Genomic DNA, 24324 nt, shown 5'->3' with positions numbered 1-24324 from the left:
CGGCAGAGAGGTCAGTTTAGAACAATCCCCCTACGAAAAAAATGCTATTTGACTTCGACACTGGCGCACCAATAACCCTAGCAGAAGAGAAATCAGCTTAACATCTCGCGTTGCCAGTAGTGAGATATGACCAGTGCACGCCATCCGGTATAAGTGGGATCACAGAGACGTTCGTACCTCATCAGTCAAGACAGCACAAGGGAAGGAACTCCAGTTTTCAATGAGAACTAAACCAACGCTCACCATTGTGTTTCCTTCTGTCTGCTTGATGGAAATGGATCTTCAGATTCTGAAAGAAAAAGTCATTTACTTACTCAGTACCCGAATGAGAAGAGAGCACAAGATCCCGCAAATCCTTGTGGGAATGAACCTCTACAACGCCTTCGTTTCAGGAGACACACCACCAATCCAGATGACCACGGGTTTGCGAGCAGCGAACACCGTTTTCGGATTTGCTGCGTAGGGTCGCAGTCACAGGGGATTCAGAGACAAGGAAAACTGAGATCATGCAATACAAGCGTTGCGGATGAAATCATCAAGTCAGAAATAATCAAAAGTATGTTCGAGTTCGAAGGTTCGGAATATCTACAAAAGACGGCATACATGAGAAAGCAACGTTCAGATAGTTGTCCAAATACGCAAAAGCTATAGAGCTTGGAGAAATATGTGTGTTACGGCCCCATTTCTAATCAAAGAAAATGTCAGACTTGACCGACAACCGTAACATGGGTCTGGAGAGGCTTAGTGCACAAATCAAGCACTTGAACAATTTTCCACAACGCAAAAAAAAGTATATGAAAATTCTTGAGCAGTGCCTGAACAATGACATCATAGAGGAAAGTGAAGAAGCAGTGCCAGACTTGGCTGGAACATACTACATGCCACATTCAGGTGGGTGGAATGGACACAAACATACTCCGCTCAGGGTCGTCTTCGATGCCTCTTCACGACAAAGAGGTCGTTTGCCACTGAACGACGTGCTTTATGCCAGAGCCTCCTTAGTGAGTAGAAACCAGGACATCCTAGCCGCAAGTCGAGAAATGCCCATAGTTCTCATTGCGGGCGTACAAATCGCCTTCACCCTAACTCGTATTCAAGGAGAATATCGCGATTTATGCAGACTCCTCTGGCTTCGAGTCCGGATCAACCACGCTTCAAATTAGTCGAATATAGGTGGGAACGAGTACCATTTGGCACGAAGGCGTCTCCTAGTATTCTAAACCTGGTGATCTCAGCGCACCTTAGTCAAATCGACAATCATTTGTTGACAAAATTGATCAAGCGCCATATGGACCAATGAAGTTGCTTGGCGTAGGCTACAATCGTATTTTCGACACCTTGTTTTTTGAAATAGGTTTCCGTTGTCGCCCCATGAAAAAAGGGATGTATTGTGCCAACATCACTCTATTTACGATCCCATTGGTTTTAGTCCCCATCCCCCATTAATCAAGCAAAAACACCTGATGCGCATCATGTTTGAAAAGAGAACTGAACGAAGCTCAACAGTTGATTATGAACTCAAAGACCGCTGGCAAGCCGTTACTTGAGAGAGAGAGAGAGAGAGAGAGAGAGAAAGAAAAGGTCAGCATTCAAGTTCTTCGCCAACTTATGATAACAAGCGGATATAGTATTGTATATTGTATATTGTAGATATACATATACAAGTAACCAAGTAATGGCAGTCTGCGCTTACATGATGAGCAGCATTTTCACAGAAATCTCAAGCCTCATTAGCGGCAAAACCAAGTGTGTGTTCTCTATACCTAGAATGGGACAAAATGTCATCGATATGCTTCTTACAGACAATGATGAGAAAAAAATTTCAACTGTGAGCTACTGTGCAAAAAATAGAATGACATGGTTGCTCAATCTTCCATGAGTCCTTTAGTGGGAGGAGAATTGGAAAGGCTTGTAATCTCCATAAAAAAAAAATGCGTTTCAAAAGTGTATGTGTCAAGATAATAGGGGATCCATCCTATTCTTGATGTGTTACGGGGAGTTCAAACGTATATTATAAATATTTATTATTGTATGCATAAGATATCAAAAGTGGGGAGGGAGAAAGAGGGGCTCGCACCAGCCGTGTGGCATGGCCGAAGACGAGACTGCTGTCTCGTTGGCGGACTGCCTCTGACAACACCTGATGCATGTCAGTAGTCAGCGGCTGCATCCGACATCTCCATTCCTTCACTAAGCTCGTCCTCGAGCTGTAAGACCCGATGTAGAGAAATAGTTGTTTCGAATAGTTGTATGACGGCATTTCGTAAGTAGTCGTATTTGACGTAGTAGACATAGGTAAACACGATCTTTAAATGGGTTAATGGGCTGACGTTTCAGGGAGAGGATGCAGTGAAATTGAGTTAGTTTCGACTGTCATCTGCCCCAGAATAATGAGATAGCTCGTCCTCGAGCTGTAACAAATACGAAAGTAGAGTAGGAGATATGTGTATGTGAGAAATAGCTTTGTGACGGCTCTCAAATGCGGGATGAAGCTGGTGGATGTATTCTGGTACGTTCGTACAGGTTGTCAGAGAGAACCAAAAAGGTAGGGTAGACGTCTGTTGATCGTTATTACATGGGTGGGTTCAACAAAAAAAAATTACAACGATAAAGCGTGTGATTATATCTTCCTAATAAAATGATCTCTTGAAGGACACAATTCTAATTTTCGGGACTGATGCAGTAACATGTGATAAAATTTAACATGCTAACATTTCGACGGTGAAGCAGGCGAAAAGAAATTTCGTGTACAACAAAATCTTATGTGGTGTTTATAAAATACAAGCGAGTAGGTCATATGTTGAACTATGCACAGCACACAGGTTTGCGTTCAACATAAGGGCGTAATTTGGAAAGTGCTTTGTTTTTACGAGGATTTTTTAAGAGTTTCTTTGAAACGCCTGTTCAAAGAAATCATGTAGTAGGTGCGACGCATAGGAGCGGCGATAAATAGAAGGAAAGTGAAACTTACGGTAGAGAATTTGCAACTACTATTAAGGGTAGTTGTCTCTTTTTCTTTTTTTAATTCTCTTGCTGGGAATGGTGAGTGCTGAAAGATTTGCGTTTTAAGTAGAGACGGTGCGATCGTCGTAAGTTATGTTCTAAATCATCTGATATTTCCTTTTGGATATTTGTTGGTGAATGTAGTATCTGTTTAGAGGTGGAAACATTAGCCGACGAAGAACGAGGAAAATAGATTTTCAATCTATTAATATGAACAAGTTGTCGTTCCTGTTGACCGATCAGATTGATGATGATGACATTAGGACGAGGAATTTGTTCAACTACGAAAGGACCTTTCCATCGGTGAGTGAATTTGGGACGAATGGTATCGTCACGTAATAGGACAAGATCCCCAGTGGAAACGTCCTTAAAGAAAACTTTGTTGTGATAGCCGTAACCTGATTTGTATTTTGCTGTTTGTTTGGCCATTTTGGTCTCCGATTTCGATTATTGTGGTTTGCAGGGCAGTGCTGAATTGGTCTGCAAAACTATCGGTGGCGTAAGATATGGTGGTTGGCAGTTGGTGGACGATATCACTCCGATTGGATGTCTTCCATATGCAACGAAAAATGGGCTGTATCCTATAGTGTCGTTTATGGTGGTGTTATAAGCAAAGACGATAGGTTGGAGAAAGTTTGACCACAGATCTTTAGCATCTGAACAATATGTGGTGAGAGAATCTGTGATTACTTTTACCATTCTTTCGACTTGCCCATTTGCTTTGTGGTTGTAACTTGTTGTTAATTTGTTAGATATTCCTAAGATCTTGTTAATCTGTGAAAATACTTCACTTGTATAATTAGAACCACAGTCAGATACTATTTCGTTAGGAATTCCATGCTTGGCTATGACATCGTTGATTAGTGCTTTTACCACAATATCTGTTGTTTGGTTAGGAATTGGATGCACAGACTGTTATAGAAATAAATCTGTTTCCACTAATACATTGAGGTAGGGGTCCAATGATATCCGTGCGGATACGTTCGAAAGGTCGTAAAGGAATTGGGAAGGTTCCTAATTCTTCACGTATAATGTGGCCTGAAAGGGTTTTGATTTTCTGGCAGATTGGACAACTACGTACAAATTTGGTGACTGATTTCCACATTTGTGGCCGAAAATATTTTGCTGAGATTGATTAATATGTTTTTCTGGTTTCAGAATGGGATTCAATAAGTTGGTTTTCGTGAAAAGTATGAATGATTTTAGTTTGTAAATTTAGATCAGGAACGATTAGTTGAGGTGTTGTAGTGGATGTGTAATATAAACAATCGTTGAAAAGGGAGTATTTATCCAGTTTGTCCTGAAATTCGTTGGGAGATTTCCCTAAATTTCCTTTGAAAAATTGAATCAAGTCATTATATTTAGAAAGGACTTGGGATTGTTGTATTTCCTCAAGGGAAGGGAACGAATTCAACTGTATGGAATTCGTGTGTGTTGCTGGATATCGGCTAAGAAAATCACATAAGGTGTTGTGTTTTCCTGCACGATATTCAATTTTAATATCGTACACCTGCATTGTTATTTGGTATTTAGCAAGGCGTCCTACAAGGTCTGATCGATGCATTAAGGATTTTAATGGAGTATGATCGGTAACCAGAGTGATTGTTGCGTCAGCTATGCATGGTTAAAAGTGCTTGAGAGCGAATACTATAGCTAGTGCTTCAAGTTAGATCAGTGCATAGTTTTTCTCATATTTTGTGAGTGGGTGGCTGCAAAATGCAATTGGGTGTTCCTTGCAAGTGTCGCGAGTAACTTGTAAAAGACACGCGCCTGTACCGATAGTGGATGCGTCGGTATGAATGAGATATGGGTGTCCTAGTTTAGGTGGTACTAGAATTGATGTTTCAACTAAAGCATTTTTAGGGTCAAAAACGCTTGTTCCTGCTCATCTGTCCATGAGAAAGATGCATTTTTGACTAGGGGGTTGTTGAGTGGAGTGGCGATAATGGAAAATCTTGGAATAAAGCGGCGAAAATAGGATGCGGCGCCTAAAAATGATTTGACAGATTTATTATCTGTTGGACGCGGGATATTTATGATGCTTGCAACTTTGTCTGGGTTGGGGCGAGTGCCGTGTTTGTTAATTAGTACGCCAAGGTATTTTACTTCTGATTGGAAAAAAGAGCATTTTCCCGGTGTTATTTTCATCCCGAAACTATCAATGCGTTGAAAAAGTTCTTCTAAATCAAAAAATGTTGATGTGTTGAGTGATTAGCATTATGTCATCAGTGTATGCGAAACAGCACGCACGTAATTCGCGGATGAGGTTGTTTGCAACTCTTTGGAATGTACCTGGGGCACTTTTTAAACCTTGAGCCATTACTATAAATTTAAAGAGGCCTAAAAATGATCAGAACGCGGTGAGTTGCTTATGCTTGCGTTCAAGAGGAATTTGAAAGAATCCACTCTTGAAATCTTGAACGCTGTAAATTTTTCTCCACTGACTAGATCAATGATATCCTGAGTATGTGGGATACAATAGGTTTCGTTTTCAGTTATGGCGTTGATTTGACGATAATCTACTGTGAATCGCTATTGATCTTTATTGGAGCCTTTTTTAACCAATACAATACGAGATGCAAATTTACTTGTGCTTTGTTCGATAATATGAGTTCGTAACATCTCGTCTATTTGTCGTTTAAGTTCTTGTCTTTTTTCTAAAGGGACGCGATATGGGCGGTGTTTGGGGAGTTTAGCGTGAGGAAAGAAGTTAATTTTGTGTGTTATAGGACCATTATAGTGTCCTAAATTTCCATCGGGTCGCACGAAACAATGTTGGTAGTTTCGTAAGAGTGAGAAAAATTGAGTGATTTCGTGCTTTGTTAGGGAGGATTTGTTAATATTAACGAGTTTCTCAATGGGAAATGTGTTGTTAGAAGGGAATAGTGGCATATTTTCACTAATGTCCGCTTCTGGTGGGATATATTTCTCAGAATGTTGGAATCGTGTCTCTTGTTGTAAAAGAGTTTCTGCTTGATGGACTGAGAATATTGTTGACCATGTTGATTCTTTTCCTACATAATTAGCTGTTGCAATTAACCTGTTCTTTGTAGAGAAATAGGTGCATGAGTTGTATTCGAAATTCGAAGGACAACAGTATTACTCTTTGTAGTACGGGATAGCGTTTTTCCTACAGCTATTCCGTGGGGTAAAGTTAGTAAATAGTCGTCATATACCAAAAATTCCCAGTCATGTGGAAAATATGTACTTAGTGTACTGATAACAAGGTTGTCTGAATGAGGCTTTAAAAAAGTTTCCTTCATTAGATAAACTGGGATATCGAATTCGGTAAGTTGTGGGTGATTTGGAAATATGATTTATTTTAAGTATTGTCAAAAGAAATGAGTTTGTTTTTGTAATCAATAGAAACATTAGTAGCAAATTTCGCCATGGTATCATTACCTAAGAGAAAATTTGTGGTACAGTTGTCGTCCGATACCACGAAGCTGTTTACTTTCACAGATTTATCACCTATGACTAAAGAGGATGAAATTTGACCTATGAATTTTATAGGTGTACCATTGACTGTTATACCTTCGGATAGTTCTGCTTTGTGAATGGTTTCTTTCACAAGCTTTGCAGTGCTTTCAGATACTATTGTGATTGCCGATCCTGTACCAAAAAGTGCTACTGTGCGTAAGGAGTTGAGTTCGATGGCTATGAATATAGTTGACATAGAGTTGTGTTGTATGGAGTAAGCATTTGGGAGAAAATTTAGAAATGCGGGTTTTGGTTGTTGTGGCTGAAGTTTGTTGTTGTATATTTTCGTCGTGCAGTGTGGGGTAGTTGAGTTCAATTTCAACAGTATCATTATTTGGAGAGTGTTGAACTAAGGGATTTCATTGCAGAACTTTTATACTTGGGAGAGACGTTTCTGATGCAGATGATTTATTTTTTTTCAACTTCATTTTAGTTATGAAAAGGCGAAGTGAAGTGATGTAAATATAATGTGAAAGATTGTACGAACTGTTGAAAACTGAATGTATAGAACACCAAAAAGTACGAAAAGTAGTGAGATGAGGATTATGATTACAATGGTTTTGACTAAAGTATGTAATCCGAGAGAATGTACTATCTTTTCTTTTTCCATTTGAAGAATTTCGGATGCTTTAGACGCTATATACGATATTGTATTGACTGCTTCCTGTTCAAGTTCATTGGATATTAAATTTATAGACTCGTCACGGTTTTCGATTTTACCATGTTTTATGGGAAGATTCTCCGAAATGAGTCTATTTTTATAGGGTATATATCCGTAGATAACCGAGCCAAGTCAGAGTGGAAAATTGGTGGTGAATTAAATACAAAATCTTGGGTTGTTACACCGTGTGGGAGGTTAGTGTGAATATGAGATAAGTGTGTATAACCAGAAGGGGGTTTGTAATTGTTTATACCATCGTTATAAATTCCAAAAGGTAGGTGTCCACAGTGGGCTTTTGGGCTAGATGCAGTTGAATCTCTTGTTCCGGGTTGCGCAAAGTAAATAGATTTTCCTATGCGCACCGGTGTGAAGAGGTAACAATTACCATTAATGTTATGATCTAGGTAGAACTCATCGGCCTGCACTGATTTGCACTTAGAGATCATTAAAACATCTCCTGCTGGAAGTGCGAAGATATCGTTTCTATTCAGTAGGATACGGGCTGCACTAGTGGGATTTATTTGGGCTATGCTTTTAATTGCCTGAATTTTAAAGTTATGTAAGGAGCATATTTAGTCAAAGAGGAAGTTGAAATCACGTCTTATGGTTTCGTCAAGTTTTATTTTTAAAAATTGCAGTTTGGGATTCAATTCGAAATGCCTTTGATCTTGCCGTTGTTCATGCGTTAGTGAATAATCATTATTTGAAAGAGTAAAATCGGGTTCGGTTTGCAAAGCAATATGTTTTGCAACGGCAGATGGATCGTTGGTAAGATTTTGTGAGGAAGTCGATTTTTGGGGTTACGAAAAGTGCTTGATAGTAGTTTAAAACTGAGATGAGCGGTAGAACGTGGTAGTCGAGGAAATGATTAGTAACAAAATGATTTTTCTGAGGGTGATATGGAATCTAGTAATTCAAAAACGTTGTTGATAAGAGAAGTGTGATCATCGTTAGGAAGTTTGTATGCGAACATGTTTGTGGAATTTTGAGTTTTTGTGACTTTGCCTTGATATATGGTGTTGAACAGATGAAGTATTTTTGATGCGTTAAAGTGTCTTTGGTTAATTTCTTCAACTGTCTTCGGGTATGCAGAGAAAATTGTTTGGGGATTGATAAATAAAGTTTGTTAACAAATAGTGTGTTATTTGCATCGCATGTGATTGGGAGGTACGGTGATGGATTAAGTAGTGAGATATCTCTTCGAGAGAAAGGACCTGCATGTAGTTGCATCATTTATTGCTCGCGTCTGTTTGGGTCATTGGCGTCTCTTTCGATGCGGAAGCGAAACTTGGAGGGGCTGTTGCAGCGCTCATGTCTGATTAGTTACAAAACATGTAACCAGTTATATGTTGTAGCGCTACGCTTATAAGCTATGGAGAAACAGGAATAAACAAATTATGTAGTAATTTAGCGCAGTAAAGAGCGAATAATCTTGCTCAAAACTATTGAACATTTTGTAAGAGGAGCATCTCAATCTAATATTGCTAGCGTTCACGGCAGCAATTAAAAGTACTAGTAAAAGAAACGCAAGGTTCAGGAATTTGTTCGCATGGACTGTTTTGTGTGTGTTTTCCTAGGTTATTTTTCTTTTCCACATATTTATATTCTTTTTTTTTGATAACATCTGATGTTTTAATAATAAAAGGATTAAAGAAAACACTCACGTGTCGTTCGTTGTGGTGCCGCAGAAGGATACAATAGATGAAGGAATGAATAGGGTAATTTTTGAAAATTTGTTCCCATTTAGAAAAGTTTAACATTTTTAGAATCTACCCGGGACATCCATGTCAAGATAATAGGAAATCCATTCTATTCTTGATGTGTTACGAGGAGTTCAAACGTATATTATAAATATTTATTATTGTATGTATAAGATATCAAAAGTGGGGAGGGGGAAAGAGGGGCTCGCACCAGCCGGGTGGCATGGCCGAGGAGGCGAGACTGCTGTCTCGTTGGAGCGCCTGCCTCTAACAACACCTGATGCATGTCAGAAGTGAGCGGCTGCATCCCGACATATGGCTCGAAAAACTGATATGATATGAGCACAGTAGTAACCTGAGCTGAAGCAATAACCAACACTAAATCTCTCACGGCCATCATTTCGGTATTACTGAGATGCGGGCTACTCCTTTCGGCTCCGTCAAATTTCTGCAAAGAAACACAAGCTTTTCACTGCCGATCCCCTATGCGGAGAAAGAAGGACATTTATTATTCGATTCAAAATGCATGCAAACACTTTAGTCTTTCCATCACCTTCCGAATTTGGCCAGGCTTTGACAACCTCCGCCGAAACTTCAGTAACACCGAACCAAGGTTACACACAAGCTTCCGGCGTTGTCTACACATGTCCCAACTACTGTGAAAATCCTAACGTACCTCATGAGAATTAAGGCCATTTCTCATATCGTTGTTCAAGCTGATTACGAGGAATTGAACGTGGTCATATTCGTAATCTACAGTCAAAACTGTATACTGTCCTAATTTCCAATTCTCCTGTTTTCAGAAAGAAACTTCCTATTTCGTCGTATGGGGTGGCCGCCCGCAATTAATGATCAAGGTTGTACGGAATTCCGAATTCCATTTACGAAATTTGAGACATAGTCGGGTCAAAATGACCTGAAGTGTGATACGGTTGCACAAACAGCTGTGATCCGGTAAGACCCTTATCCGTTCTTCCAACTGGAACAAGCGAGTGTCCCAAACCGATCACATCCGCTAGATCCACCACGCCACTCCAAACACAGTAGCTCACGTAATTGTACAAGGCATTGTTTGGACCCGAGTATGTTCTGGATAGATGGAGAAACAACACTACAAGCGCTGCTTTAGGAGTTAAAGATAGCGTTTGCTGAAAATTTCGAAGTTGTAATCACTCCACTAGTAGGTAGAAGGTAGGTGTAAAGAGGGTCCCGGCGGGATTTCGAGCATGCCCCGGTCATGCCTCGTCAGAGCAATTAACAATGGTGCGTGTCCTAAAGAGATTCACTTTCGTTAGCACCTAAATAGCTGACTCTGCTTACCTACCGCTAATCATACGCTGCATCACCGGCTAGGATATAATTCACTCAATTTAGTAGTCGTACCAGAAGCAAGAGAAATCCTCACGTGAAATATGAGATAACGATATATCTAATAGCTTCAAATTACGTGCATAAAAATTTTCGTTAGAACGGAACATTCCGGCTTTCAAAAGTAACGGTAATGAGAATTATCGTTATCCAATAACTCCCTAGCTTTTTTGTAGCCTAATTTATTTCTGGACAGAGGGACCTTCTGTATCTCTGACTTCTTGGAACTTACAGGAAGAAAAAGACTTCAAATTTCGTAAGATTTCTAGACTTTCTGAAGGTGTTATAAAGACAAACTCACTCGCTTTCTTTATTAGAACACAATTCAAAATCCCATGTACTTCTATCTAACACTATTATTCTTTGACTTATTCGGTAATTTCGACAGCTCATACCACTCTTCTTTGCATATTTTCTTGTAACACCGCAGTTTTCTGCGTCTCTGTGGCTAGAAGAACATCTAAGACGGTTGTCTGCATCTTCATATACTGGAGCGTGACCTCTTCGAGGTATGCTCGCGTATCCGCCGGCATATCCACTGGGCACGTTATGTCTCGGAGGCATTCGCGGAGAATCCGCCGGGACCCTCTTTACCGTTCCCCACGTGATCTGACTTTCTCCTCTTATTGGTGGATAAATTGCAAACAGGATAGTTTCCTCCAACGCTCCCCCATAACTTCATTTCAAATGACATTATGTTAGATTCACTACACTTAAGAACAGATTAGGAGTTTAAAAGGCACGTGAGAGGTTCAGTACAAACATGATCTTAAAACTGTTAAGTCTCACTAATCTAAACTCAAACGACTTCTCTTCTCCGCGAACTGTGAGCGGTTGTTACTGAGTGGTGTTATAGTTGACTTACAAAAGAAGGCGCATGAGACACAAAATAGTAAAACACTAGAAACGCTTCAAAATTTCAAGTCAAATATTCCAACAAGGTTGTTTCTTCTTTCGGTAGAGTATACTTAATTCTTTATTTGTTAGCACCAAAGCTCTAGCGTTCACGAACGCAACCTGCATGCCTGAAATCAACCTCTCCTTTCCACTCTTTTAACTGCATGACTAGAAACTGCCGCTAAAGGCAGCAGAATCAAGTCGCAGTAATGCGGTATTGGGCAAACACATCGTAAGCGAAGACAGGGCCCAAATTTACTACTTCACTGATTTCCGTGATGGGTATTTCGACCTCAAAATCAACCTTTACCGGAAGAGAACTCGATCTTCCATGCATCCGAGTCAGCTGTAGGAGCTAGTTATAGCAAAAACAGAACAAAAAATTACTCGGCGGCGAAGTGTACACGGCATAGGCTAGATGCAAGGGTGACACGCAGTTGTGTTTGTAGTAAGTGCCCTGTCTGCTCAGCAATTGACGCACATTCGCTTCACCGACCTCTTGACTGCATCTGAGATACGCCTTTTTGCGTGGCCTTAACTCCACTCTACTGTGGTTTACAACCACATACGATAAGCTCGTACAACATTTGTAGCGCTTTGGCAAAAGAGATCACATCGAGAATTCTATGAAGTGGTCACCATTTGTTTCCCACAACTCATCAGGCAAACATGTCAAATACACCTCTGTGTAACCTGTTGTAAAAATAGACTGGTACACTTTTAACCATCAAAGTGAATCTGTTCCGATAAGAATACAACTGCCAACATGTTTAGAACTCAGTAACATTTCCATTCATCCTAATAAAACGACTTTCGAAATGCTTCCTATTAAATTATTGAAACAAATCGCTAGAGCACCCATCCCACTCAAAAATAGGACTTCGCACTAGCTGACAGCCAGCCACAACCTAACGATGAAATCTACGTACACTCGCATCAACGCAACTTTATGCTCGCTACAATTGCTTAAACTGTGGGGCGTGGCGAGTAATGCCGTTCATCCCTCCAATCTGCGTGAAGCTAGCTAGATGGTTTCACCTAGGCCACAACCGCTCGCTCCACTGCAACTGTAACGCGCTTCAATCCGTGTTCGTCCGGTGCATCAACGCTAACTAGCAAGAAGAAAAAGAAACATCTTCTCACGGTTCATCAAACGCTTTGTGGTTAGCTAACTGTAAATATTGAATCTTTACGGCAGCGCCTTGATGTAGTAATCCAATCTAATTCAGAAAAATTAGATTTCAGTTAGAAAATACGTGCCTAACCTTCTCCTGCTGTGTTCCGCATCACTGCTGCACTTTATTTTAACGATCACTAAAGGAGGACAGCAGAGGTCACAAACTCAAGAATTGCACGCTGGCATTAAGATTAATTAATTACGACCGTACACTGTAGCTATGTTTCGAAACGTTGAAAACGAGCCCGGAGAACACAAGTCAACTCAAGCTGTGTAGACCACTACAAAATGCCTACTTAGGTCTAATTAATTGACCTAAGTATGCAATGCAGGTAACCACACCACTTGATTTTTTATAGTTCAGCTAGAGTAGAACACTACTCTATACAAATCTTCATCTTACAATGATTAAAAAAGAATCAGATCATATGGGTTTAATTGGCACCCTCTCCTTGCTCTCCTGCATCCTGATCGTCAGCGGCAGCATCCGAAGTCCACAAGGTAAGATTGTCCCTCAATAACTGCATAATGAGCGTGGAGTCTTTGTAGGAGTCTTCGTTCAGAGTGTCAAGCTCTGCTATGGCATCGTCGAAAGCCTCAAACCACAAAATATTGACCAGATGAAAGTGCAAAACTACATCTAAGATAGTACACCTGTTTCGCTAGTTGACAAGCTCTATCAGGACTTGAAGCTACTTCATAGAAAAAGACCGAGTAGTTCAGCGCAAGGCCAAGGCGGGCGGGATGAGTAGTAGCCAAATTTTCTTTCGCAATCTCGAGAGCTTCAGAGTAGCTGCTCTTCCCGATACTCGTCACCGCTAGAATTTCAGAGAAAAAATCACCTGTTTTGCCAACTGACATGCCTTATCCGGCGCATTCAAGATCTCGTAGTAGAACACGGAGAAGTTGAGAGCGAGGCCAAGGCGGATGGGGTGAGTGGGCTGCATCTTGTCCTTGGCGATGTCGAACGCCTCCTGGTATGACTGCTGCGACTTGTCCACAACCGCTGCAATCGCAAGAGTAACGACAATTTTAACCAAGGACAATGCTAATAACGAGAATCCTGCACAAGCTGACTCCAACCTACTCCCAATCGCGACCATCCGCCGCGGCTCTACCGCCTCGCAACGCAAAGCTGCGCATTCTATTGTTAAAACACAGCAAAACCAAACGCTCAAAACACTAATGGATATTTGAACCTCAGCCACAGTTCCGACTCATGATCCGGAAATGTGAAGCATTTTCTTGCCAAGGCAAAGCGATGGGATCTCTTTTTTGTCCTTTCTTGTAGTCAAGACTGTGCATACTAGGTTCAGGCTATTTTAACTGCAGCGAGCACTCTCTATTCTAATCATTAAAGTGAGACACCAATCCGTATCTTACTTGAACGAACAAAGTTACATCCGAGAATCACATCATCTGAGAATCAATTCAAACACGAAAAAAGACTTTAAATAATGAAATCTGGAAGTACAGGAGGATTTCTGCAATATAAGAACTGGAGTAAGTACACCCTAACAGAATGTTCTTAGTTGTCATAAACCCCGAAGGAAATAAGAACACTACTCGCAGCATTTTGTGGTTTTAGTCCACTGGCTTAGAAGTGGCATGAATAACAAACATCGTTAGCTAACGCAACTCTACTGGACTTTTGAAAGATCAGCATGCAACTTCCAATGTGCCATTTTATTGTCCTGTACATGTGGATCATCTAAACTACCACTTCTTTGACAAGTACTAACGAAGAGCACCAAATAGATGTGGTTCAAAGCCCCGGAAACTGGACTATTTTGCTACGTTGACTACTTGGTAAACACAAAGTAAGCAAAACAACACCACCAAAGTACTACCCTTATTGAAACACCTGAATTGGACCAAAATCTATGAAGTATAGACCTATCTACTGGGTATGAGTCAAGTTAATTCAACATCAAAAACACACAGTAGTATGTTCTGTCATACACAGATCCGAAAGCAACAGGTCAACACTTTCAAAGAGAACTCTTGCAATGTTAGCACATGAAATTCATAAAAGTAACTCACAGCTTCTATCTTCCCCAGAGGCCACTTCAGCAAGGTATCTGTAATAGTCACCCTTCATCTTCAAATAGAACACCTTCGACTCCGGGTTGCCTGCTTTAGGAATAAGGAATTTGTCCAGAAGGTTCTTAAAAACAGTTATGCTGCAACAAAACATACAAAAGTCCACTTCAAGGGAAAAATCACACTAACCAGTACATCCTGGCAAATGTCGCGAAGCTCCTTCTCAACCTTCTCACGGTATTCCTTGGCCATCTGTTGTTTTTTTTCAGAACCTTCTGTCTTCTGCTCTATGGACGAAATAACTCTCCAACTCGAACGGCGCGCCCCAACGACGTTCTTATAGGCGACAGAAAGAAGGTTACGCTCTTCATTTGAAAGCTCCGCGCCCAACTCGGTGACCTTCTTCATAGACTGAGCCATGTCGTCGTACCGCTCTGCCTTAATCCCATCTGTACATACATATAGGAGAACTTTGTGGAGATATCCACACGACCCCGTGCGCCTTCTTTCCGGGACTAAACATCCACAAACTAACCTGTTCGGCGAGCTTTGCCCTCTGCACAAGTTCATCTTTATTGTCAGCCATATCTACTCACAAGCTAGGGCAAAACGAGTTACTGAAAATCAGCACCACTACAAAGTAGAGACAAAGAACCACCCCTACGACCTAGCAAATCGATGAACTAAGTGGAAGAATCAGAACCGAAACACCGCAACTCGAAAGCAGGAACATTCAAGACTGACACTGCCATGTCAATGCTCGGATGGCAACGTCATGGTAAGCAAAGGGAGCAACCTGCAGCAAAATGAGTGTGTCCGGAGAACCTTTGCTCCGGGGTTTGGGAAGTGTACGGAAATGAGCTACACTTTGGCAATATTCCGAGGGAGGCACCTATGTACAGACAAGCCCAGGAAAGCTCTCGATGACCTCCGCTAAAGCTTGCGCGGATGAATATAGGGGCAAGCGTCGTTAACGTTCCCGCCTATTGTAGGCGGTCTCATCGCCGCGTGCGCCATAGTGACAATGAGCGCTGCAGTGAAGTTTTCCGAAATTTCTCCTTTGGTCCTGTAGCAGAGTGCTCGAGTTGAAAAGTTTTTCTTTAGCTCTCGTGGCACCATGCCGGCTGTTTTACCATCTTTGCAGGATCCTGAGGGCTCACTCACAGAAGATGCGGACGAATTCGGGGGTCTTCGTGGGGGCGTGCAAAAGCTTTTGTGCGAGTCGATGGCTATGCGGATGACCACGTTCGCACGTAAATAAAACACAGCGCGCGGAATTAGATGTTTGTAGGGTTAGCGGTACAGGTGAGTAGTGCGACAATAAGTGACACCGCTCCTTTATTGTTTATCCCTACGTCTGTCTGCGTTTGCGGAGCTTCTTTTCCCCTATGAGGTTACACCTGCACTTCTTTTGAGACTGTCATTGTTCAAGTGTTCACTTCCAAAGCTAATCCGTGCGAGATGTTCCAGATTTATGTTGTTGTTATTCTTTGCTTACCAGCAGACGTCTTAGATAACTTGTTTAAGATACTTTATGCACACAGTCGGAGAGACCACGTGATCCCTAGTGCCTCTGGATCCATGGGCACTGAAATACGTGATGTTAGTTGCACGGATTCCTCCAGTCGAGGAATTCAGGTGAAGTACTGACCTGTGGTTGGTTTTTTTCCTAACATCAATTCGAAATCCACCCTAACGAGTGATTTGAAGAGTTTGTCTGCGCGGACTCCTCCGCAGTTTCTGTGAACTCTTCGGCGCGTAAACATAACATCAAACTTCCAGTAGTTTTGTAAGCAGAAGTACCGAAATCTAGGTAAGAAACATGAATACCTCTACTTCACAATCTGATGTTTTTGCATCCAGTGTATGTAGCACAGCAAATGTAAACTAGCTATCTTTCCTTTCCAATATGTGCATCTATTTAATGAAGATATTGTGCAGTTTCTTCTGGTCATTCAACACTCGCATTTCGCAAGAAAAAAAAAATTAGCTGAGCTCTGCGTAAAATTATACAACATCCTTTTCTACACTACTGAATCGAGCAGTTCAATATAGTACCCACTGCAGAGCATGGATTTTTTTTATAATGTAATGAAGAGATGTTCATGTGTTAAAAAAGGGTTTGCAATTAAATTACAGGGAAACTCCATGCATTGAAGCTATTGAATAAATTCAAAGAGTTTGAGAGCTTTTTCCCTTCAAGCATAAAACTTTGAAGTATACAACATCCAATCTTATCTGGAGCCTCGGCCTTTACTCCTTCACGAATATGAGTAAAATAGGACTAAAGGGTCGGCGCTTCCGCGTTGCGGACTTCCAACCGTGCTCCAGAGAAGATAACCTAGTTTCACATCTGTAATCATTGTATCGAGATGATGTTTCATTAGGTCTAAAGTACACAAAATAGTAGTTGATAAATTTATAAAGTAAACATTTCATCGTTATCATACTATAACTTGAAACGCAAAGTTGATCATCAGTGCTCTTGAGTTCTCACGAGCACTCAATAATCCAGTGTACTTCAATCTTGGGAATTTATAGGCAGCATGCCAAAATCAGAATCTAACATGCCGAGGGAGTTCACATGAAGAGCTAGAGATGGGTTGTAGGTGGGGGGTTCCGGGGTTCCTCCACTCATCTCTCCCCAATCACAAAAAAAAAAACGGTGTGGGAAGCGCTTCAGTTCTTACGAGGTATATTAGAACGCACCCCCTCTTCGATCGTTAAAAAAAACCGCTACGCCGTTTTTTACGATTACGGAGAGATGGGAGGCGGGTGTAGTGTAGCGGTTAGAGGTTCCGCTTCCTGCATGATCGACCGGAGGTTCGAATCCGCCCTACTGTTCACCAAGCCTTTCATCCCTCCGGGATCGATAAATTGGTGCCAGACTTGTCTGGGAGGATAAAAACACTGACTTGACACATCGGCTAGCCACCGCAAGTCATTGTACGGCCAGTTACACGTTCGTAAACCTCAAACTATTCTAAAGAGGGTGAGAAGAACAGTATTCACGCGCAGTGTGCTCACCACATTCGCAAATTGCATAGTGTGAAGCTTTAGTCAGCAGAGCTTCAACAGAGCTAGAAAAAAGTGCACGAAAACCAAGAAATCAATAACATCGTGTACTACTTTTTGAGCAGAACCAAGATTGTTACTGTTCTTTATTCTGGATAACGTTTTCGTCGCCTTCTTCAGAGCCTAGAAAAGTCAACGACACGTGTAATCTACTCTCTCAGACGCCCCGTCATCCCATAAGATATGACTTAGCAAACAGATTATTCAAAGGCAACGTCGGAAAAGCAGACCTCCATAGCGCTCACCTTGGTGGCCACAAAATCGTGATGTTAGCGGACCACCAGTTGTTAGAGTTGCGCCGCTTGTAGTAACTAGTAACGATGCCCCCATCTCTGACCCCGTAGATTAAAACCCGCAAAGGTTTTGATATGGCGCCAGCTCGTTGCTCACAGCGGTGCATTCTTCTTTACGACTCATGATTGGACTTTTTGCAGTGATATCACAGCTGCTTCTCGAACACCAGTGGACTCTTAATATGTATGGGTTCGTGATACAGTAAATAATGATGCTGCTAAGCGAATGTCTGAGATGTTCCGTATTTCGCTGGTCTGAGCAATACTATAGGCACATTAGGGGCTTCGATATGGGACAAAGACTTGCTCCTACATTAGCCGGTGCTTTCATGTCTAAGGCACATGAAGTCTACGAGGGAAAAATCTAAAGACAATTGGCTGCCGTTTCTCAATGTCCAGGTTCATTTGTGTAGGGGAAATTGGAAAACAAAATGGTATCGAAAACCAAGTTGTAAAAACATTCTGATCCACTACCAACAGGCACACCCCTGGAGAACCAAAAAGTCAGTTATTAAAAGTATGTTTAAGACAGCTGCAACGGTTTCATCTGAGGCTCAACGGCGTATTGCCTCCGTAAACATGGCTAACCACATTGCTCAGTCCAATGGGTACCTAGCAAAGGTCTCTCATTCAAATCGGAGCCATGCAACTGAGCGGCGGTGCCACATAGTAGAACAAACAAGAAAGATCCCCTTCTGCCTTCCTTTTATTTCGGATGACATGAGCAATGCAGTGCGAGCAAGCTTACGACAGGCGGGTCTGCAAGACCCAGTCAGAATAGTGGACATACCATCTGCGAACCTGAAGCAACAGCTAGTCCGCATTCGTGACTATGACAGACTTTATGAGACACCTAACTGCATCGTTTGTCCGAATGGGAGGCAGGGTGATTGCGTGGTATCGGGGTTATCTATCTAACCACTTGTCAGTTATGTTGGGCTGAGTACATCGGCGAGACAATAAGACTATGTACCCGCGTCAAGGAGCACCGAGACGGACTCGTAATATCAAAGACATCAACCTCTTTATGTGCTCATCGCAGAGAGTGTCATGACAAGATAGCTGTCACGATCTTAGCGCGCGAATCAGACGTTCCACCGCGAAAAACATTGGAAGCGTTTTAGATCACTGCAAAAAGTCCAATCATGAGTCGTAAAGAAGAATGCACCACTGCGAGCAACGAGCTGGCGCCATAGTAAGACCTTTGCGGGTTTTCACCTACTGGGTCAGAGGAAGGGGCATCGTTACTAGTTACAACTAGCGGCGCAACTCTAACAACTGGTGCTCTGCTTACATCACGATTTTGTGGCTATCAAGGTGAGCGTTATGGTGGTCTGTTTTTCCGACGTTGGCTTTGAATAATCTGTTTGCTAAGTCATATCTTGTGGGATGACGAGGCGTCTGAAAGAGTAGATTACACGTGTCTTTGACTTTTCCAGGCTCTGAAGAAGGCGACGACGCCGAAACGTTAGCCAGAATAAAGATCAATAACAATCTTGGTTCTGCTCAAAAAGTAGTACACAACCGTTTTTGCCTGAAGTTATCACACTCGATTTTCAGCATATGTAAAATGCAAAGTTGGCAATCTCTATTGAAATGAGCTCTTCAGTAGTGACAATGATTTAGTCATGCTAAGCGTCAATAGCACGTAAGGATTTTACCAACAAAGAGGGTTGTAGAAGTGGGAGGGTGTTTCGAGAAGCGAATAGAGGGAAAAAGGAGTAAGTACGGGCAAGGAGGAGGGGAAAATGTGTAGAGAAGAAGAATAGAAGTCAATAGTGACACATTAGCTAGAAGAAAAAACCGCGTACAGAACACATGTTTCGTAAAAATTAAAAAAAAAGTTCTTTTACAAAGGAAGAAAAACCTTAAGACTCCACCTGTAATGCTAATCACTCAATACTGCATAGTTTCCAGCAATTAGCGTCTTATTGATTGACTTAGTAACATTTAATTATCAAAAATGTTACAATTGTGTGAGGAGTGTTTGGAGTCGAAAATCGTTAAAAACTTCGCGGAAGACGCACCTTGGAAACAGTTTTGGTCGTTTTATACAAGAAAGTTTGTTATATAAAATGTTAAGACTAATATTCTGTGGGATTTAGACTGCAAAAATCAAGGATTTTACGTCCACCTCGGATTTTCCCCATCTGGATTTTAAGAGAATTCAACCTTCTGGAATGGAGAAATTCTAATACATGCAGGGGTTCCCTAAGCCCTCTATCCAAGAATGATCATGAGTTTTAAAACATTTTTCCTTTTTTTGGAACTAGAGAAAAATTGCTAAATTTTGATTGCTGCCCGAGCGTGACAAAATGTGTGCCCTTAAAAGTGTCTATTAACTTGCTTCATAATGATATGAGCAGGCGAGGACTTCTCCTATCAAAAAGCAGGTTTCACTGTTCCCGAACCTTCGTTTGTTTTTCCAACGCTTAGATGGACACATGTGAGAGTATGCCAATTTTCTCACTTGTGTCCCATGTAAATTCCAAAAAGCCTGGGAATTCTCAGGAATACTGAATCAAGGAGGAGCCATTCTACAAAACTTGTCCAAGGTATTTTTCATACTGTTCTCTTCACGAAGTTCTTAGAGGCTTTCTAGATATAACAATATTTTTTACAGGCCGGGCGTCTTTAGCCGTTAAATGTCATTAAAGTATAAACGCTTGGCAACTATTTTATGCTGAGAGTCATCTCTTAGATGCAACTCAATAGTTTTCCTCGTTTACAAAAATTTAGTTCAGCGAGGAATCGAAATTTCGTAGTCCTTTTGTTTTTTGTTTGTTACTCTGTTTGACTTGTGCGCCTTCCTTATAAATTTGTTTTGTTCACGGCGTCACTTTATGGTGTGCCTGACTACACAAAGCACATAACACTTCTGGCTGACACAGCACGTTCGATAGTGGCGTTATCCTTTTTGTACTGTGATGTTATTCTTGTGGTTTACAGTAAAGTATACGAAGTATTGTAGGTACTCTCTCTTTCAGAACTACATTAAATTCTAACCTGCTAACTTGACGTGCTCACCACAAATAAAAATTAATACAGTGAAGCCATATTGAGGCGATCACTGCGGAATGAATGTGGTCGCGTCCGGCCCGTCCACAAGTGTTTTTTTCCCGTTTATAATTTGATATACTTGAAATTCTATGTGTAATTCCAACAACGAAAGCGAGTTCATACTGTAAGAGAGTATTTATTTTATAGAATAGCATAAAATACATAATATAAAATAAAAGTAATGTAGGTTGCTTCTCTAATAGATATAATGTAAGGTTGCTGTAGTTATTGAACTCACGCACAGACTCTCAAGAAACAGTGCAAAATAGAGCAAAACTGCTGTAACGGCAAGATACAGATGTACTATATTGGTGATTTCAGATAACTTCGAACTAATTGAATAGCAAATAGCTCAACAGATCAATAAGATCAACTAATTTGATGATGCTGTGTAGAATAGATTGGTTCCGGTGTGTCTGATCAACACGTCCATTTATGTACAAATTAAGCGAGGCATTCTTTTTCTCGAATTTGAAGTATTTTTTGGTGTTGTCGAAGAAGTACTCGTTTTGCATCTTTGTGGACTACAATCTGCAGAACAAAACCCTGAGAACTATTCATATGATGAGTTGCTTATTTGTTTTTTTGAATCATTTCTCAAACGAGTTCCATACAATCCATTTATTCCATACCAATGTTACAACATTCTTTTCATGCTGAACATCATACTATATAATACTCCATACGTGTTTGTTTTTTTCTGTGTCATGAATTTTCAGAAAGAAGATAGGCGAGACCTGCGGCGTAGATTTGGTGCGCCGCCGTGCTGTATTATTCTCGCAGATTTAGCAAAAATTAAATGAGACGTGAATCATTTCATAACTGTGAGAACTATATGTGTGTTGTGTTTCACCTTTGTGTACTCCTCATCTATTTCCCAGCACGTTTGCCTCAGGTTGGTAACATCTTTGTTCAAAAATTCGAAAACCACATGCAAAAGGCTGCTTAAATACATAGTTGTTAACAGTGTAAGTGATCTGGTGTAGGACCTCATCTTCATCAGTATCAGATGATGACGTTCACATAATTCCATGTTAACACATCATTCCTTGCTAATTGTTGGAGAAAAACAAGAGGAAAACCCGTACTTTGAATAATGTTCTCAAAATGTGACGGAATCGAAGGAGTATATTCGTGAAATCAAGTTTGAATGTTCTGTAGAATGTTTTTTAAGAATGAAATCATTCGTCAATGCCTAAATTTGTAATAAAAAAAGACGAAGAAGTCGTTGTTAGAAAAAAGATAATTTTAATTTTACAGAAATGCCACTGCTTTTAATTTTTATTGGTCAGTGAAGGCGACTAAAACGAACTCTGTAAGAAATCTCAAGTTCGGTTTTTGCCGAACGTTCAGACTAGTTAAAGAATAAACATTGGGTCCCATAGTTACCCATGCACTGTTATGCGGATGAACAAAATTGTAATCATTTGATAGATCGGTTTGAATCATTATTTAACCTAAAAATTCACACAATGGGACATTCTTGTCTCAAAATGAGGAGCTGCGGCGGAGTACTACTGTACTGAATTGTTGAGCAATCCAATTTGTCGTAGGCAGCACCTCAACTGCAAAAGCCTACCACTTGTAGAATTGGCTATCTATTTGTATTTATTTTTTTTAGTGAAAATACGTCTCTTCATTGTGGAATTCGAAGTTTTAATAATATAGAGGAACCGGAAACTCTAACATTAGTGCTCATTCTTGTTGCTGGCGTTCTCATTCAACCTTTACAATCTTCAAATACCCATTCGAAGTTTGCAGGGATTTTTCCTAAAGATATAGAGTGGATGGATATTATTCCCGGCATACCTAAATATTGAAGAGTAACACAAACAAAACATTTTATGAAGAATTAAGTTAAGTAAAAAATGTGACGTTATCCACATGCACCCCTCTGTGAGCTGAGCTAATTTGTTGACTTTAGATTAGTGAAACATCGGCAAAAGTATTTTTGTGTTTGGTATCGCAGAGCAAACGTGGCCAGACTTACAATTTCCGGTTGTTTCTTCCAAAAAATATCTTTGCACTGGAAAAAATCATTGTGGTAGTAACGTAATTATAGTAAATGTCGAAAATATAATTATTGGAGGGCGGGAAAACACCCTTTCAAACTAATGTATATTGTCGAGTAAGAACTCTTATCTGGAATAAAATGTTCGAAGACGAACACAACAGCAATAACTTCAAAATTTATAGGGCGGGTGTAGTGTAGCGGTTAGAGGTTCCGCTTCCTGCTCAATCGATCGGCGGTTTGAATCCGCCCTAGTGCTCACCAAGCCTTTCATCCCCTTGGGGTCGATAAATTGGTACCAGATTTGTCTGGGAGGAGAAAAGCACTGACTTGACACATCGGCTAGCCACCGCAGGTCATTGTATAGGCCAGTTACACGTTCGTAAACCTCAAACGATTCTGAATTGAAGTGAACGTGGGGGCGCATCCCAAGCGGATTGATTGACGCCAGAAACTTTGTCCTTTTATAGCGGCCTGCTGAGATAAAAAGGGGAGATTACTTTAACCCTTGTCCTGAAACCTTGGCATATTCTGTCTCTGTTGTAAGAAACAGATTATACGATAGATACTGCATCTGTGAAAGATGTGTTATTTGTCCTTACGGAAAAACAAGCGACTGCACACAAATGGGGTAATATATGAGATTTCGTGCTTGATGTGCAATGCAGCTTACGTTGGGGAGACCAGTAGAAATGTTGGACAGAGAGTTAATGAACATATGGCTGGAAAACGACGAAAAAGTTTGATAACACCACTAAGGAGGCATAGACATGAGGCCTACAACGGAAACGATTATGATGTGAAATGCTTTATACTGGCTCACGAAACAGAAATATCGGCAAGGAAGACGTTGGAGGCGAATGAGTTGTTACCAATTGTACCGCCGTTTGACCTATAACTGCCTGATATTCGGATGTAGATCAAATCATCTATATCGTCGCTGGTGATCTACATGCAGCAATACTCGTTTGCTGGTATACTAAGTGACAAGTGCGTGCTACTAGCTGCACCACATCCGGTGGAACAACCCGCAAGACTATTTTGAATGTAGATGGGTTCTGTTTTTATTGCCTCGAACGACTATCGAAACACTGAACCAGGATAGTGTTGCACTTGACGGGATAAACGTAGCATTGCTCCAGTCATCCTCTATTTAGGTCTCTGAAGACGGCGAAAAAGTCGAAACGTCAGGCTAATAAAAAGTTCCATCCAAAAACCTCGCAAGCATGCTATCACAAAACATGGTGAAATCGCAAAATTTTGGTCTGGTATATTGCGGGCGACTGAAGACATACAACTCCTGACCATACATAGCAGAATTAGAAGAGAGGATACCTTGAACAGCAGTGTGCTATATATCCCAGAAAGAGGATCAGACCCCATTCTTGTATACCTAGAGAGCACTGCTTACAGATGGTCAGAAACAATATTGTCATCTCCTCCCACTTCGACTCAATGCTGTCAAGAAACGTATGCTATAATATGCACGTATGCTATAATAATAGCGTTTCGAATGGATTTTCATAAATATCCTGCATTATAGTGGTGTTAAGGTT

The 24324-nt window shown here is 40.9% G+C and overlaps 4 protein-coding genes across 4 annotated transcripts; 3 read left to right on the top strand and 1 right to left on the bottom strand.

Moving 5' to 3' along the window:
• Positions 1-698: 698 nt before the first annotated feature.
• On the top strand, positions 699-1163 carry RB195_022377 (uncharacterized protein; the record flags this gene model as incomplete). The annotated part of the gene is made up of 1 exon (XM_064209480.1): positions 699-1163. The coding sequence occupies one exon, from the start codon at positions 699-701 to the stop codon at positions 1161-1163; it is 465 nt and encodes a 154-aa protein (XP_064065361.1).
• A 2050-nt stretch (positions 1164-3213) lies between these two features.
• RB195_022376 (uncharacterized protein) lies at positions 3214-3613 on the top strand (the record flags this gene model as incomplete). The annotated part of the gene is made up of 2 exons (XM_064209479.1): positions 3214-3306; positions 3467-3613. The coding sequence occupies 2 exons, from the start codon at positions 3214-3216 to the stop codon at positions 3611-3613; spliced, it is 240 nt and encodes a 79-aa protein (XP_064065360.1).
• Positions 3614-12720: 9107 nt separating this feature from the next.
• RB195_022375 (uncharacterized protein) lies at positions 12721-14915 on the bottom strand (the record flags this gene model as incomplete). Its single annotated transcript, XM_064209478.1, has 5 exons — positions 12721-12882; positions 13129-13292; positions 14330-14453; positions 14519-14767; positions 14865-14915. 5 exons carry the CDS (start codon positions 14913-14915, stop codon positions 12721-12723), a joined length of 750 nt encoding a protein of 249 aa, XP_064065359.1.
• A 3301-nt stretch (positions 14916-18216) lies between these two features.
• On the top strand, positions 18217-18615 carry RB195_022374 (uncharacterized protein; the record flags this gene model as incomplete). Its single annotated transcript, XM_064209477.1, has 1 exon — positions 18217-18615. The coding sequence occupies one exon, from the start codon at positions 18217-18219 to the stop codon at positions 18613-18615; it is 399 nt and encodes a 132-aa protein (XP_064065358.1).
• Positions 18616-24324: the final 5709 nt, after the last annotated feature.

Source organism: Necator americanus, chromosome X, assembly GCF_031761385.1.
Source record: "Necator americanus strain Aroian chromosome X, whole genome shotgun sequence".
In the NCBI taxonomy this organism is placed as follows: domain Eukaryota; kingdom Metazoa; phylum Nematoda; class Chromadorea; order Rhabditida; family Ancylostomatidae; genus Necator; species Necator americanus.
This window is presented reverse-complemented; position numbering and strand designations above follow the sequence as displayed.